This window comes from Trachypithecus francoisi, unplaced genomic scaffold (genome assembly GCF_009764315.1).
Source record: "Trachypithecus francoisi isolate TF-2019V2 unplaced genomic scaffold, Tfra_2.0 Contig01579, whole genome shotgun sequence".
Taxonomy (NCBI): Eukaryota; Metazoa; Chordata; class Mammalia; order Primates; family Cercopithecidae; genus Trachypithecus; species Trachypithecus francoisi.
Genome location: NW_022681442.1, coordinates 19,139,646 through 19,157,569, shown reverse-complemented (window position 1 = coordinate 19,157,569; position 17,924 = coordinate 19,139,646). Strand labels below are relative to the sequence as shown.

Sequence of the window (17,924 nt, the reverse complement as noted above, 5' to 3'; positions counted from 1 at the left end):
GGGAACATCCTGAACAGAGAAGCGAACCCAGGGACAGGGTCTTGGGCCTCTTGGGCACCAGTGACATAAGAGTTATAAAGAGGCTGGGCATGATGTCTCATGCTTGGAATCTCAGCAGTTTAGGAGACCGAGGTGGGTGGATTACAAGGTCAGAAGTTCAAGACCAGCCTGACAAATACGGTGAAACCCCATCTCTACTAAAACTACAAAAATTAGCCAGGCATGGTGGCTAATTTTTACATGCCAGACACCTGTAATCCTAGCTACTCGGGAGGCTGAGGCAGTAGAATCACTTGAACTCAGGAGGCAGAGGTTGCAGTGAGCCAAGATCGTGCCACTGCACTCCAGCCTGGGCGACAAAGTGAAACTCTGTCTCAAAAAAAAAAAAAAAAAAAAAAAAAAACCTGGGAGGCGGAGCTTGCAGTGATCTGAGATCGCACCACTGCACTCCAGCCTGGGCGACAGCGCGGGACTCCTTCTCAAAAAAAAAAAAAAAGAGTTGATGAAGAAATTATTTAGACACTTAGTGAGTGTATGGGAGTCCTCGGTATGGTTTTCCTTTAAATGAAAAGCAGCCCCTGTCAGGCCTCTGAGCCAAAGCTCAGCCATTGTAACCCCTGTGACCTGCACATATACGTCCAGATGGCCTGCAGGAGCCAAGATGGCCTGTAGGAGCCAAGAAGTCTGGAGTAGCTGAAAAACCACAAAGAAGTGAAACAGCCAGTTCCTGCCTTAACTAATTAACCCACCTTACGACATTCTACCATTATGACTTGTTCATAGCCTGCCCCGGCTGATCAATCGACCCCGTGACTTTCTTCTTCTGGACAATGAGTCTTATGATCTCCCCACCATACACCTTGTGATCCCCTCCCCTGCTAACAATAGATAACCACCTCTAACTGTAACTTTCCACTGCCTACCCCAGTCCTATAAAGCTACCCCTCTCCTATCTCCCTTCACTGACTCTCTTTTCGGACTCAGCCCACTTACACCCAAGTGAATAAACAGCCTTGCTGCTCACACAAAGCGTATTTAGGTGGTCTTCTATATGGACACGCGTGACAGCCCCCAAATCATTTTCTTTTCTAACAAAAAGCAGCCTGTAGAATAGAGCTGCAGACATAGAAAGCCAGGCTAGAAGCTTGCATGGGTGAATGCCTGCAGCTGTGCTAACAGGAAAGGGGCTCTCTAGGGAGTAGCCATGTTCAGACAGGGGCTCCGTTGTCCCTTTTCCCTGTAAACCACGTATACAGTAAGGAGCAGGCAACATGGCGCCAGGTGGGCAAAGACTTCATTTGCATAATAGAAGATTAAGGTGGGGCAGCCAGCTTCATCGCTGGCTACGTAAACGTCACACCTGGTCCAACCAATCTTTCGGCCCTATGTAAATCAGACACCGCCTCCTCAAGCCAGTCTATAAAATCTGGTGCACTTCACTGTGGACCCCCTCTCTCACATAGAAGAGCTATTCTCCTTTCTCTTTCTTTTGCCTATTAAACCTGTGCTCCTAAACCCACTTCTGGTGTGTCTGAGTACTCGATTTCCTTGGTGTGATACCACGAACCTCAGATATTTACCCCAGACAACAACCGGCTTCACCAGCACAGGGGTGCACCTCTTCCTCCAGTAGTGCTTGACAGGCCAAGTCACTATCCCACCTGAGCCAGAGCCCTGAGGCCAACATTGCATTAGAAATATGGGATAGGGGCCGGGCATGGTGGTTCATGCCTGTAATCCCAGCACTCTGGGAGGCTAAGGTGGGCAGATCATGAGGTCAGGAGTTCGAGACCAGCCTGACCAACATGGTGAAACCCTGTCTTTACTAAAAATACAAAAATTAGCCTGGCATGGTGGCACACATCTATAATCCCAGCTACTCAGGAGGCTGAGGGAGGAGAATTGCTTGAACCCAGGAGGCAGAGGTTGCAGTGAGCTGAGATTGTGCCATTGCACTTCAGCCTGGGCTACAGAGTGAGACTTCGTCTCAAAAAAAAAAAAAAAAAAAAAAAAGCCTCAAGTTGGCTGGGCGCAGTGGCTCATGCCTGTAATCCCAGCATTCTGGGAGGCCGAGGCAGGTGGATCACTTGAGGTCAGGAGTTCAGGACCAGCCTGACCAACATGGTAAAACCCCGTCTCTACTAAAAATATAAAAATTAGCTGGACATGGTGGTGGGTGCTTGTAATCCCAGCTGCTCTGGAGGCTGAGGCATGAGAATCGCTTGAACCCAGAAGGCAGAGGTTGCAGTGAGCCTAGATCCCGCCACTGCACTCCAGCCTGAGCAATAAAGTGAGGCTCTGTCTCAAAAACAAATAATGACAACAAAAAAGAAATATGGGATAATACAGAAAACATCCAGGAGAATGGATACATGCCCCCAGCCCTGCCCCAATCACTCTCCACCCCCTACCCCATGTTCCTTTATCAAAGTGCCTTATTTGTTTTTAGATGGTAAGGTTGAATCACGTTTTGAAATTGCCGCCCACTCAACTGGACCTGGAGGGGCCTGGCTGGGGTTGCCTCTGGGACTTCCCCAGGGAGGCGCCAATAGGCTAAGGTCCAAGCTTGAAGTCTGGTGAGACCTGTGTCTCATCCAGAGTTCCCTCTGATTCCAGCAGGAGACCTCTCCATTCAACAGAACTGTCCCTGATACACACAAGGTTTTTTCTGCTTTCCTCCTGCCCTTGCTAGTTCCAGGCCTACCTCAAGTATGAGATATTTTACAGTCAATGATTTTACATTCCAGGATTTTAGCAAAACTCCTTCCATTAGGGTGAAAACAACATGCTGAGGGATGCTTGGAATCCTGGCTGTGCATTCCTCTCTAAGAGATGGCACGCATGTCTTTATTTTCTATCTTGATGGAAATGTATGATTTTTATGTATATTGTCACAGAGCAGATAGAGCTACGAAACGATTCATTATTTACATGTCAGATTTTATACACTTTTGGCAGCTCTGAGACAGGAATAACACAGGGTGACCGCAGGAGAACAGAAAATTCCAGGTCTGTTACACATGGCTAGCAAAAAGGAATTGAAATAGCTGCATAAGCTATTATTTTCAGGGCTGATAAGACCCTGAAAAGAACAGGGTGTGGGCCAAGCAGGCTAAGACCAACTGGACCCAACATGATGCTGGATTTGGCCTAAGTTTCACCTGGGACCTTATTATAAGCTCATTAACATACTAGGTCACACACCCACCGGTGCCACAACAGTTCCAGGAATAGCCATATTTGATGTAAAAATGGGTAGCACCGCAGTTCCCAGAAATCTCCACCTTTTTCCAGGAATCCTCATGAATATTCTACCCCTTGGTTAAAGAAACTCAAGAAGGTAGAAGCCTCAAATCCCATTGCACACTCTTTCTTGAGTCCGCCCGCACTCCCCTTTCCTGAGCGTGTACTTTTCACTTTGCAGTACATCTCCATACTTTCACTATTTTCTGATTTATCCTTGAATTCCTTCTCACAATGGCGTTAAGAGCTTTCACACTGGCTGGGGTTGAGGTCCCACCAGCATTTGGGGACCTCCCCTAGCCCGCCAGTATCAGTTCAATCATCTGTCTGTTAGCTACATTTCTGGCCCTACTGGAAATTCCTGGGTGGCAGACAGGGCTCCTACCTCTGGGCCCAAATCTGTACTCTCTGGTACTTAGCAGGGAGGAAGCATCGCAAACACAGCCTTTGGAGACAGACTGGCTACAAATCCCAATCTGTGTCTTATCAGCTGGGCAGGTGACTTCACCTCACTAAGCCTCACTTTTTCCCTCTTGGAAATGGAGATCATGTTACTCCAATATTACTATGATTGGAGCTAAAAATGAATTAATAATGGAGTTCATTGTTAATTATTGAGATCACTGTCCAATAGAAACATAATACAAGCCACATGTGTATTTTTACATTTTCAGCAGCCGTGTTATAAACCAAACAGGTGAAGTATATTTTATAATGTTTTATTTAACCCAATGCATTGAAAAATCTTATTTCAGCAAGTAACCAACATAAATATATTAGCAAGATATTTTATATTTTATTATTTTTGCTAAGTCTACAAAATCCAGTATAAACTTTATAGCACATCTCAAATTGAACTAGCTATAATCGCAGTGCTCATTATTCACATGTGGCTGGTGGCTATCATATTTGGACAGTGCAGACTTATCCCATAAGAGTGTTGGGGAAATTAAAACAAGAAAATGTACTTCTTTTAATACCAGTAATAGAATTATCTATGATCGTGATAATACTACTGCTACTACTAACAATCAACATTTCCTGGACGCCTGTTACAGGCAGAGCATGGCACTAAGCATTTTGCATACATTAGGCCTCACGCAACCCTATGAGTCAGGTACTGATGTTATATTTACACACAGGAAATAGGAGGCCCAGGGTTGTTAAGGTCACCTGGCCAATAAGTGGCAGTAAGGGTTCAAACTCCAAAGACAACTTCTATACTGAACTATCCTTCATCCTCTTAATCCGTCGAGACTTCTCTTACTTAGACATGAAGCCCTATTTGTAACTCAAGGAGAGTATTACACTCTACAAACTCCTTCCCAGGCTTGCCCAACTGGGTTGAACTTTTTGGGGACAGGACAATGAGGTTCATTCGTCTGTGCCTCCTATGCCCAGAATCGGGTCTGATCCAAATTAGGCACTCAATCAATATATGTTTGTTACTTTGAAATGTCTATGGCATCCTAGAGTCCCTCTGATACCTGATATAGAGGAGGTGCTGATCAAATAGACATCGAGAGACTTGTTTCCAAAGTACAATCGCCCTCATGGAGCTTGGCCCAATGCCCAGACTCATGGGAAGGCTCTAAGAGAACATTACATTTTCTGTTACTTGCAATCCCCTTTCAAAGAACATTGGCAGAGTAATTAACCTCAAAGGTCCTACCTGTGCCTTGACCTAGCCTATTGTGTCATCAGTAGTGACCCTACATGATCCCAGAATGTGCACACTCGTCTCAGGAGGTAATGATCCTGCCAAAGCAAAAATGCCAAGCTGTCCTCTGTTTTCCTGGCACAGAGTAGAGGGTAGACTCAGTGAGCTAGAGTAGGTGATGACCACCAGGGAGCTCTTCCCCTTCAAAGTGCCATGCCCACCTGCCATAGCGTTTTTCCAGAGAAACCTTTGGGTTAATGCTTCTTGAAATCTGATGCCTACACTAAAGAGGTCAAATCTGTTAGTCATTCATGGCTTGGTGAGAACTTACTAGCTTACTCTTCACTTCCAAAATAAATGATGCCGGCTATTTTGATGGGGGCAGGAGGCAGATAATTGGAGTCCAGAATACTTCTCTATGCTTGGTGGGAAGAGAAGGGAAAAGTGGGTGAAGGGAAGGAGAGAATATTCCAGGGTAGGAAAAGATGCCACGTCACATCCTCACAGTTTACAACCACTGCCACTTAAAGAATTGTATATGTACATCTCCAGACTGTTTTATTTTTCCCTAGATTTTAAGCCATTCAAAGCTGGAAACAAGTCCTTTCTTCCTACAAAAGTGACCAGAGTAGGATAAACTCTTAACAGATGCTCAATAAAATTTTAATGAAATAATAACAGTGGTGGTCCACGGTTGCCAGTGAAGACCCAATCACAGAGACGCTTCTGTTTATCGACTTTGCTTGACAACAATTTGCTGGCTTCCTGCTAAAGCCTAGGAAATCAAAGTCTCACAGAGCTATAGGACTCAGCTCCCTAGAAACAAAAAGCAATAAAATCCTTGTTGAAGGAAAGCCCTTAGACTTCAATCGGGCCAAGCTCATTCATTCTACCTACGTGGAGGTCGAGGTCTAGAGAGGGGAAGTGTCTTGGCAAAATCACTCAATAAGTCAGTGGCCCATTAATCCAGGAGGGCACAGCCTGTGTTTCATTCTTTTTGCCCTCTCAACACCCAGGTGAGTCTTCCCCACAGGAGTCTGTTGGTTGATTGACGGTTGGACCATTGGACGAGCAGTGGACCACCATCCTTCACTGTGCTGCCCATGACTGAGAGGTTTCCTCACCAGACTGACTCCCAGGTCACTGGCTTTGTCCTGGTGGTAAAAGTACAGGCAGCAAGCTTAAGAAAGAACAGCTGGATTTAGCGCAGGTGGGAGAGAGCAGCCTCAGGATGCTGGTCCACACTGACATGGCTCGCCTTTCAAGACAGTGTCACCTTGGGCTTTGGATCCAGCTGCCACCTCTCAGCATTTCCAATGCCTTTCTGGCAACAAGCAGGAATTGGTCTCTCTCCAGCTCCCTCTGAATTACCCCTCCCCAGCCCCTAATGGGCTTCTAGATGTGAGACTGACTTCTCCCTGTGGTAAAACACAAAAGCAAGCTCTCGTGCTTCCTACTGAGAGGCAGTATGGTACAGTGGGTTAAGGGTATAGGACTTGAAAATGGCTGGGTTTGAATCCCAGCTCCACTATTTCATAGCTATGAGACTTCAGGAAGGTCATAGGAACTTTGTGTGCTTTGTATTTCTTTAATCTGTAAAATAGACGTAACAATAGATCTACCTTATGTTTTTGTGAGAATTCAATAAATTAATATATACAAAGTACTGGAAAGTGCCTGGCCCAAAGCAGGCACTCTATATATTTTAGTGTTACTATTATTCCCTTCTTCTTTGCAGCCACCATAACCTCCTGGGCCAAAGCAAAGATTCTACCTCCTCCGATCAGCATCTCTGGCCCACCTCTTAGGTCAGCAGCTTTGTGGTTAATGTGGCATCCCCATTTCCTAGGGAAAGAAATCAGGGGCTAGAGAGCAGGGAATAATCTCAGGAATCACCTCCCCCAGTCCGATTTATAATCTAGTGATGAGATGCTCTTTGAAAGTTCTACCCTACAATGTAAATATTCTGCTCTTTTCTGATTGGGTAAACTTAGCATCCATTCCAACTTTAGTGTAAAATACTTTCCTCTCTCTATATTTATTTGCAATCAGGGAAGAAGAAAAGAAAAAATCGGATAGAAATGATAGATTTTAGAGCTGGAATCACCTTGAAGAGGAGATCTGAAGAGGTCCAACATTTTCAAGAAGAATTACAGTTCAATTAAATTCAAGACAGAGCAACTCAAAAATACTATGGCATTTATTCTTTGGTAAGTTTATGTTATACTCACATTGACTATGTCATATGCAAATGAGAGTTTGAATATCCAATCTATTTCATGATGCAAGTTTCTCAAAACATCCTGAAAAACACAGTTATTCAAAAGATTCCGGCCGGGCGCGGTGGCTCAAGCCTGTAATCCCAGCACTTTGGGAGGCCGAGACGGGCGGATCACGTGGTCAGGAGATCGAGACCATCCTGGCTAATACAGTGAAACCCCGTCTCTACTAAAAATACAAAAACTAGCCGGGCGAGGTGGCGGGCGCCTGTAGTCCCAGCTACTGGGGAGGCTGAGGCAGGAGAATGGCGTAAACCCGGGAGGCGGAGCTTGCAGTGAGCTGAGATCTGGCCACTGCACTCCAGTCCGGGCGACAGAGCGAGACTCCGCCTCAAAAAAAAAAAAAATAAAAAAAAATAAAAAAAAAAAATAAAAATAAATAAAAACAAAAGATTCCTAGTGACTCAACGTGAAGCACAGTGAGCTTTAATGATTGAACAGATTTGACTGTAACATAGCTTATATTTTTGGCCAGAGCTAACACAATGTGGGGCGGAAGACTTTAAACCTAATAACTGGAAATCTTCCCAGGAGATACCATAACCTGATTCAATATTGAGAATGCACGCAGTCTTGAGTTTTACAAACACTTCCTTGTTCCTGACAGAAAGCTATCATCACATACCATAATAGGATGGGCCCAGGAACACAGTTCAAGAGTAGCCATAACATCTTAAGAGAAGAAACCAAGCTCAGTTTCCCCCCAGAACAAAAGAAGCAGACACTTGGCTAATTTGATTCCCAGAAGGCAGCCTGACAAGACAATTCAGGTCTTGCAATTAGACCAGAGAGGAACTGGCCTTGGATGAATAGCAGAGGTCACTGAGAAACTTCTTTATTATCTATCACTAATCAAACCTAAGGTACACTTTACTGTTTTCCTTACCTTAGGACTTCCTTTTTTGCAATACTGAGTGACAATGCAGAATGTTAGGTGGTTTGGTACAAATACCAAAGAAGGGAACAATGTTCTCATGCCTTAATTCACCCATCTGGAAATGATCATGGTGACAATAGCTCATGTATAGAGTGTGTCTCTATGTCCAGGACCATGCTGTGTGCTTTGCATATTTTCAGTCAATTCTTATAAAGACCTTGTTAGATAAGAACTGTTACAGATCCCATTTTACAGATGAGGGAACTGGCACTGAAAGGTAAAGTAAAATAATGCCTATAAATGGCAGAGCTGGGAGGTAAACCCAGGAAGTCTGTCTCCAGCAAATAAATCAGAGGAATGATCAAAGTCTAGCCTCAGCCATGGGGATTAACTCAACCACGTCACAGTAACTGGACTCAGCCCTGCTTCTATGCTTATGGCTGTCAATGCCAGTGTGGGGCCCACAGCAGATCATAGAGAAGGAGCAGGAAGTCAGGCCCATGAACCTGACTCACTCCAAGGACCAGGTTCAAGGATGGCAGGCAGGCAAGCAGCCATCACAGACATAGAGGATGAAGGGACAGAATCAAGGCCAGGAAGAATGATGGGGAAGAAACAGAGGTAGGAGTGATCCCAGGCTTCAGGTGCCTGGGAGAGGCCAGGGGTCTGAGATTCAAAGCCTGGGCTGTCGAGGGGAGGGAGAGGTAGGTCACGTTAAGGGAAGCAGCCTCCCGTCTCTGCTCCTTTGGGACCAGGGAGCTGGCAGAGGAGGGGCAGAGAGCATCACTGCTTTGTCTCTCCACTGACCCTGGGCAGGAGGCCTCACCAGCTGTATTTCCTGTAACATAGTCAGCTTCCTAACCCAGGCTGCTGCTTGGTGACCACCATAGCAGATGGCCATATGGTTTCCCTAGAATCAGAGAAAAAGTGGAATGTTCTTAACTCAGGATGAACCAGGAAAAGCTCCACTTAGGGCTAGGGAGGGGAGCAAGAAAACTGGAAAGAAAGCCACCTAGGAGCCAATCATCAAGCTCCTCACTGCCCAAAAAAACCCCTTTGGTGACCCTGTGCACGGCCAGGCACTGAGCTAGCTGCTTAACACATAAGATCTCCTTTAACTGGCATCACAGCCCTGCGAGGTAAGTATGATTGGCCCATTTCCAGATGGGATTGTTGAGGTTACGAAACTTGCCCAAGTTGCATATTTATAGGTAGTACAGCCAGAACTTGAAAGTCTGACTCCAAGACTATGCGCTTTCTATTATATAATAATATCCCATTATCATTCAGAGGAAATAGTGAGTTACAGTGATAAGTGTAGGTTTGGAGTCAGTTGCCTGATTCTAAGCCCAGTGCTACCACTTACTACCTGAACAAGCTTGAGTTGTTCTTAACTTCTCTAAGCCTTTATTTTCTCATATGTAAAATGGGATTGAAAATAACACCAAACCTAAAATAAGTTTTTTTTTTTTAAAAACACATCCATCTCATAAGGTTTTCTGAGCACTAAATCAGTTAAAATACCACTGGTAACTCAAGGCCTGGCACATATTAAATTTTCAGTAAATGGCATATTTTATTTGTATTGCCTATGGAGTCTGCTTTTAGAGAGTCATTTAATCAGGCATCACAAAAACATATCATAATGTGGTAAGAGCTGGATAGAAGAAGGCATAGAATCTGGACCCAAGAGAAGGTAAGCCATAAGAGAAGATAAATATCAACCAAAGATCTTTCATGTTTCGTATGAGGGCAATGGCAAAGGACTCAGGACTGTGATGGGAGGGCCATGGAGGAAAGAATGCCTGGGGGATGAAGAAAAGGATTCTTGGAGGGGTGATGATTAGGCTGAACCTTGAAGGATAAGAAGGTTCCACATGGGTTGAGTGGAAGGGGAGTGGCATCGTCAGAAGGTGAAACATACATGGCAAAATCAGCAAGACCAATTGGGTAAGCACAGGATTTAAGGCAGGGGGGAAAAAAGATTAGAAAAATAGGTAGGGACTAGCGAGTTAAGAGGCTTGAGTCCTTTATTAAAGAGTTTGGGCACTATCATGCAGGCAACAGAGGTGGAGAATCCAGTGATGGGGTCTGACAGAGGAAAGAGGAGACATATTTTCGGAAGATCAATCAAACAGTGATATGCTATGTGTTGCTACTTCCTTCTTTATGTGGCCGGGTGACCACCACATAGAGTTTTGTATGGATGGTGGTCCCTGCGGTATTTGGTAATATCCCAGGAGGTTTTTGTAGTTTCAGAACTCAAGTAAGCAAACATTTAAAAAATCAAGTTTCATTGCATAGGGGATAATTTGGCTCTAGCCTTTTCTAACCCCAATTTAGAGCAATGAACAATTCTTCCCTTGCTCAGAGCTTTCTGTCCTTACTCTCTGGGACCCCCATTTTAAAGAATAAATACAATTTCGTACATACTCTTCCCCCAAAGGGACTTGAATTTTGGAAGGATTGCTAGGTACAGGCAGCAATCATGGTCTGGGTGTAGGAGAGAAGGTGAGAAAGGATAAGCGGGAATTATGTTCCAGGCTGCAGCAGCAGTCACTGTCTATACCACAGAAGCACCAGGCCCCACGACTGATTCATCCATGCCAAAGTAACAAGGATGAAATAATCCACACTCTAGGACTGCACTGTCCATTCAGGGAGCCACTAGCCACATGGGGCTATTTAAATTTAAATTAATTAACATTAAATAAAATTTAAAATTCAGTTGCCCAGATACACTAATGTTCAGTAATCACAGGAGGCTAGTGGCCACCTTATTGGACAGTGCAGATCTGCGACATTTCCATCATCACAGAAGGCTGTATCGGACAAAGCTAAGTCTAATCTAGAAGCCAGCTTGGGAATCACCTAGAGGATTCTTTAAAATGCAGACTCTCAGGCGCCACACCAGACCTATCGACCCAGAATCTGCATTTTAATAAGAGCCCCAGGTGATCCTTCCGCACATTAAAGTTTGGGAAGCACTAGTCTGGAGTCACAAGACCACCTTGGCTTTTGCTTGGAGAACGTTCTCCTATTCAGAATGCCCCGCCTGGCAGAAATGATGCAGAGAACAGGACAGAGATACACTAAGATCTATAGGCAACCACCTGGCCTCAGAAATACCTGATAAAGCCCTATTGGGGCATAGAAGAGCTCTTCCCCCTGCTGGCTCTTGACAAAAGAGCTGAGGTCCACAGAAATCATCACACTAGATGAGTTACTGTTGATGCCTCTTGACACAGGTGTGCCTCTCTGGGGTGGCTGTAAAACAGGAAATGATTTGGTCACTCTCAGTAGCAAGGTCAACTACTAAAGGGAATGCATTTTATAGACGAGGAAGCCGAGTGCTAAGGTCAGACAGTTAATAATAAGAGAGTCAGGATTTGAACCCTGATCTTTCTGACCTGCTATGTGCATCACTCTAAGACAGCACCGTCCCATCCTCCATGCCCTCTATGGCATCTGTACCACCATGGAGGTGTAGGTTAAGAGGGAAGGCTCTGAGGTCAGACTGCCCAGACTCAAGTTCTGGCTGTGGCACTTAATTAGATGTGTGGCCTGGGGTTAGAGTCATTTTCTTAAGGAACATCTAACCAGGTTGTCTCTATTTAATACCCTCGGTGTCTCCCAACACCTAGAAAACATCTTCAAAGCATAGGAATCTTGTTTTCAAGGAGAATCTTTATCTGGAACCCTCAGGTAGAAATGAGGTAGATTAAAGCAGAGCTGCTTTGGTGGAAGAGGAAAGAGTAAGTCTCTGAATCCCCGGTGACGTTTGGAGATGAGTTACTAATAAATCGCAGTCACCTGCTCTTAGCATGTTGAAGCCTCCCTGACTTGGTACCAGCCAAGTTTCCCAGCCCTGAGCATCACACATCTCGTTATATCCTGTGTGACTTCACTTTTTTTCACCACTTGCAAACTCACTCTTTTCAAATGTCCCCTCCTCTCCAAAGTCTTCCAGATGCTGAGACCTTTAGTCCCTCTATCTGCAGGGCTTCCATCTCACTGTGGAAACACCTCTCTGACACTTGCCTCCCTCTGGAGGCATCTCATTTGTGGAATATCCCCATGCCTTGTATGATGCTTGGCCTGTAGTTAATGGCCAAGCAAATGAACATGACTGTATTAGTCATCAATTGATTAAAGGAGTTAATGTGGTTTTGAAAATAACTAAATCCGGCCGGGCATGATGGCTCATGCCTGTAATCCCTGCACTTTGGGAGGCTGAGGCAGGTGGATCACCTGAGGTCAGGAGTTCAAGACCAGCCTGACCAACATGGTGAAACCCCATCTCTACTAAAAAAAAAAAATACAAAAATTTAGCTGGGCGTGGTTAGAGGCACCTTGTAATCCCAGCTACTCGGGAGGCTGAGGCAGGAGAATCGCTTGAACTCTGGAGGCAGAGGTTGGAGTGAGAGCCGAGATCGTGCCATTGCACTCCAGCCTGGGCAACAAAAGCGAAACTCCATCTCAAAAAAAAAAACAACAAAAAGTAAAATAACTAAATCCTCCCCAGGAGACAGCTTTAATATCTGAACAGTATCTACAGTTCTCACCCACAGAGTAACAGAGCAAAGGGAACTTTAGAGACTGTCAATCATTTGCAAATGTTTAGAAACTGAGTCTTGGGGAGGTAAAATGACATTCTCAGATTGAGCAAGCAAGTGGGAGGCCTAGAACCAGAACTCAGGCCTGGAGACTCTTCATGAAGTATTCACTTTATAAATTAGCCTCTTGCTCTTATAAGCTCCTAGATGAGGCACCTTCCACAAATCTCCAGCAGTGACCAGGAAAGGGGACGTCTGGGTCATATGTGGCCTCACCTTGTTCTGGGGAAGAATGATGATATCGTCAAAATTGATTTGCCACCAGATGTCTTTGTTTTGCCTCTGCAGTTTTCCCCTCTGTATCCTTAAAATCAGACCTATGATGGCAGCCCCCAAGACAGGAATCAGGATCATCATTGTGAGAACCACAGCAGTCACGCCTGGAGGATAGAGGCATATTACCCAGGCCTTGCCTAAGAGCAGTAGCATGTACATCCCTGCCCAGCTGGGCCCTGCCAAGCAGGCTCCTCAAAGGCTATCCTCCAGAAGGTCTGGGTTAGGACACATGAAGTCTACTCTGACTTGTCTCTTGCAGGAATTTATCCCTGACTACCACCCTAGTTCCCATTGGAACTGCATTCACCTCCCACTTTGTATAGAAAGTTCCACTGCAGGGAAATAATAATGATGACTTCTAACTCCACCACCAGTGTTTACTGAACATTTACTGTGTGTTCTCCTTAGGGTGGTTCTTCAGGCATGATCCATCTAATTCCAGGGCTGGACTCCTAACCACTGGGGCACACTCCTCTGCCCAGACTCTTTCAACCTCCCTAGAGGTAAAGTTCCTGAGACTCAGATCTCAGGCGCCAGGTTCCCTTACAGCAGTGATTCTCCTCAGGGGAGGAAGGTCATTTTGCTTCCTACGGGATATCTGGCCATATCTGGAGACATTTCTCGTTGTTCCAGCTAGAGGGCTGCTACAGGCATCTGTGGGTAGAGGCCAGGGATGCTGCTAAACATAATACACAGGAACGTGTGACTTGAAATGCCAGGCTCCCCATCCACAAAAATTATCTGGCTGAAAATGTCAACAGTGCTGCCGGCCATAGAGAGACCCTGCTATAGAAAGTCTTTCCCTGCTACCTTCTCCAAGCAGCCACACGTACCCATCAAAGCAGGCTCAGTTTCACAGAGCTCATTCTAAAATCCACAGCCAGGTCTGTCTTCAGGAAGGGAGCCAGGGGTCCAGGCCATATTGGAGAAATTCCTTGTAGTCTTTAAAAAAAATAAAGGTCAGTGTCAGCTCAATGTATTCTATTTGACTCTACCTCATGTATAGCATGGACAACGGAAAAATGCATGTTATTTGCAAAACTCAGGCCCTGGTCTGTCAATTCAAACTTCTGTCCAGTTTGCCCAACTCTCCTAGGCTCTTCAAATCCAGCTTTCAAGTAATCTCATTCAAGGAAGGCAATATCTTTTTGCCGTTGAAATAGCTTCCTCAATCTTTTGACTTAAACCATGTCTGTTTTGGCTTAAAAGATGACATGCCAAGTCGATGCTGCTGGGACTTTCGCCTGTGTTTGGTGTAGAGAAATCTTGTTATATAGCAGCTTGACATTTCACAGAACAAAACATCTCCTTCTACGTGGAGTGTGCCTGTTCCCACAATACTAAGGACCCAGTTTGCTATGGTTACTTTGTTTCCTGGCCCATTTTGGTCCATTAAAATTCTATAAGAGAAGGGGAGAAAAAAGCCTCAAGTTGGCTGGGCGCAGTGGCTCATACCTGTAATCCCAGCACTTTGGGAGGCTGAGGTGGGCAGATCACCTGAGGTGAGGAGTTCAAGACCAGCCTGGCCAACATGGTGAAACCCCGTTTCTACTAAAAATACAAAAATTAGCTGGGCGCAGTGGTGTGCACCTGCAATATCAGCTACTCGGGAGGCTGAGGCAGGAGAATCGCTTGATGTTGGGAGGCAGTGGTTGCAATGAGCCAAGATTGTGCCACTACACTCCAGCCTGGGCAACAGAGCAAGACTGTCTAAAAATAAAAAAAGCCTCAAGTTGAATCTGGATTGGAGGTAGTAGCAGTGGGGGTGAGTGGAAATTGAATTACAGTTTAGGTTTCCTTTTAGTTTTCTCATTGATTTGTAGCTGAAAGAACAAAAACAGAGCTGGGTTTTTTTTTCCCCCAGGGATTCCTGGGTTTTGGGACCCCAGGATGGTGTTCTGGTCGCTGGTGTCCAAATGCGTCTGGGAGTTAGGATGTCTAGGTGAGCCGTTTCAGGGACTGCAAACCCATCCCTTTGAGGATGCTGTGCTCCACCACTCCCTCTGGGCCCAGGGCCTCTGCCTAGACCATGGCCAATGGGACCACTGGTTGGAACACCAGAGGAGAACCAGGCCCTGGTGGAGGTGCAGTTAGTGGGTACTCTGTTCTACACTGAAATCTGAAACAGTCAAGCCATATCCTCAGTCAAGGGAATAAAATCACCTTAAAGGCCCAAAGTCTATCTTCATGGGTTCTTTTTTTTTTTTGAGACGGAGTCTCGCTGTGTCGCCAAGGCTGGAGTGCAGTGGCGCGATCTCGGCTCACTGCAAGCTCCGCCTCCCGGTTTCCCGCCATTCTCCCGCCTCAGCCTCCGAGTAGCTGGGACTACAGGCGCCCGCCACCGCGCCCGGCTAGTTTTTTGTATTTTTAGTAGAGATGGGGTTTCACCGTGTTAGCCAGGAGGGTCTGGATCTCCTGACCTCGTGATCCACCCGCCTCGGCCTCCCAAAGTGCTGGGATTACAGGCTTGAGCCACCGCGCCCGGCTATCTTCATGAGTTCTAAGAGCACCAGGCTACTTGGGGGATTCTAGGGACTGGATCCCCAACTGGCCTTCCCAGGGCCTTCCTCTTCCTATGTCTCTCTGTAGAGCAATCTACACTTGCAGAAATGACCTGCCAGTACCTGATTACTTTCTGATAGCTGTCATAATGAAGAAAACGAAGAAAAAGGGGCCCATCTTCAGACTTCTGTAGGGCATAGACAGAGTAATCGATCTGCCTTTCTCCCTGGGCATCCACAAACACAGGGCTGGTGATTCCTAGAAAGAGAGGAGATTGCACAAAGTCAGGAGAGGGAGAGCAGCATGTGGCTCAAAATGCCAGCCTGCCCCAACTCAAATCAACAGAACCCCCTTCCCCAACAGCCATTGAAAACCAGACATGGTTTCTGCCTTTTCAGTGAATCTGAGACAGGGTCAACGGGGACCAGCAAAGGGAAAAAGACAGTTGAGAGATGGCATCCTATTAGGGCTAAAGGGCCACATTGGGCAGGCAGGTGTATTTTCTCAGGCCCACACTGGGGAAGCCTGTTCAGCACTTTAAAAAAAAGTTTGTTTCCAGTTAATCTCACTTAAAACCTCAGATGTATGCTTCCTTTGAACAATCAGATGTGACAACATGTCAGCAGTTGTCTGGGGCCAAGGGACAGCTGCTTCCTCCAGTTCCTCCCATCTTCCTCCCCTGACCCCACCCACGCCACGCCTCCATGCTGCCAGGCCCTGGGGCGGAAGTTTGCAATCTCTGTTCTCATGGCAGCTCCTTCCCTCATGGTCTTGGTGTGAAGGCTTTGCAGGCCCTTTGCAGAGGTTTGGTGCAGACGCTTTGCAGGGCCTGCTGTGCTCTTTGTTATTTCTAAGGATGTGCTCTCCTGAAGTAATGCATCAGAGATCGCGGAAGCACAGCTTCACTTGAAGCACAGCTCCTTCACACCCCAAACTAGTACACAGGCTCTGACAAAGGACATATTGCTGATTTTGTCTCACAGGGGACAGGACACAAAATTACCACTGATAAAGCACCTAATAAGTGCCCAGCACTGCCGGTGGTGTTGACGTCCCATGTCTAATCCTAATTAACCCTTCAGAGGGGGCACCATCATCTATCTGTTCCCAACAAGCAAAGCTTGGAGGCACAAACTCCTTGAGTCTTCCTGCCAGGGCCAGGAAGAGGCACAGCTGGTACACAAACCCAGGCCTATCGGGCCCCAAGTGCCGTGTTCTTTCCAGCATGCCACACTGCCTTTCTGTGTACATATCCGTGGGCATCCTGAATGTGGGTATTGAGCCCAAGGTTTGCACGGGAAAGGCCAGAGCTCCTGCGACAACCTGGGCCACTGCTTTCAGTGTGCATTGCGTTCACGGAGCCAAAGCCAGTGGGGTTTGGGGGTTCTGCTCCCTAATTCGGCCTCCTAGAGGAGGCCTTCCTTCTGGAATGGTCCAAAAGCCCTGCGGCACTGGCCCATGGAGTGGATGCCACCATGTGGCAGAAATGAACAGAGGAAACAGAGACAAATACTCCAGTTCTGCCAAGGCTAGTCCTGTAGCCCATAAAGGATCAGAAGCCAGTTTGGAGGGGTGAGGAGGGCCCTTTGGTTATGAGTCCCTGAAAGGGGTCCACGGGCCCTAGAACAAAAGTGGGATGACTCAGGCTCTTAAAGGGCCTCACTGCTCTTCACATCCTTCCCTCATTCCAGCATGAATAATTTCTAAAACCACAGGAAAGAGGAATTAATTGATCTGGCAGAGAGGATTAAATTGAGAGCAGAAAGAAGGATCCCCCACCTTGTGACCTCTTCCTTTTTTAAGCAAATGCTTTAGGGTCTGAAAGGAAAGAAGAGAGAGAAGTTGGTGAATATTTCCACTTGCAAAAGGTATCAATAGGGTAAATGAGGCCTGCTTCTATGAAATAGAAAAATATAAAATATAAAGTATAAAAATAGGGACCATTTGGCCGGGCACAGCAGCTCACACCTATGATCCCAGCACTTTGAGACACCGAGGTGGGAGGATCCCTTAAGCCCAGGAGTTTAAGACCAACCTGGGTGACAGAGCAAGACCCTGTCTCAAAAAGAAAAAAACAGAACCTACTATTTAATGAGCACATACTCTGTGCCAGGTGCATGTCATATTCTCATTATGCCTATGTTACAGGATAGCAAAGAACATGAGCCCTGGAGAAGACAGGCTTGATTTTGAATCCTGGCTCCACCATCTAATAACTTTGTGACCTTAGACAAGGTACATAACCTCTGTAACCTCGGTTTACTCACCTGAATAATACAGATAGAAACAGTACCTGCCTCATGGGCTGTGTGAGGATTCAGTTAGGTACTACTCAGAAGCTCTTAGCACTTGGGCTAGTGTAAGGTAAGCCCTCCCTAAATGTCGGTTATTATTATTTCTGTATGTGGTAGCAGGTGTTATCCCTATCTTACAGGTGAGAAAACTAGAACAAGAAAGATCAAAGCAGTTGG

General features: G+C 46.0%; 1 protein-coding gene across 1 annotated transcript in view; it reads right to left on the bottom strand.

Moving 5' to 3' along the window:
- LOC117064584 (guanylate cyclase 2G-like) overlaps positions 1-17,924 on the bottom strand; it is a 46,283-nt gene that overhangs the window by 16,164 nt on the left and 12,195 nt on the right. The window contains 6 exon segments of the mRNA XM_033178631.1: positions 7,135-7,206; positions 8,069-8,107; positions 8,109-8,174; positions 8,886-8,969; positions 11,189-11,326; positions 12,892-13,055. Coding sequence (XP_033034522.1) covers positions 7,135-7,206; positions 8,069-8,107; positions 8,109-8,174; positions 8,886-8,969; positions 11,189-11,326; positions 12,892-13,055 — 563 coding nt within the window.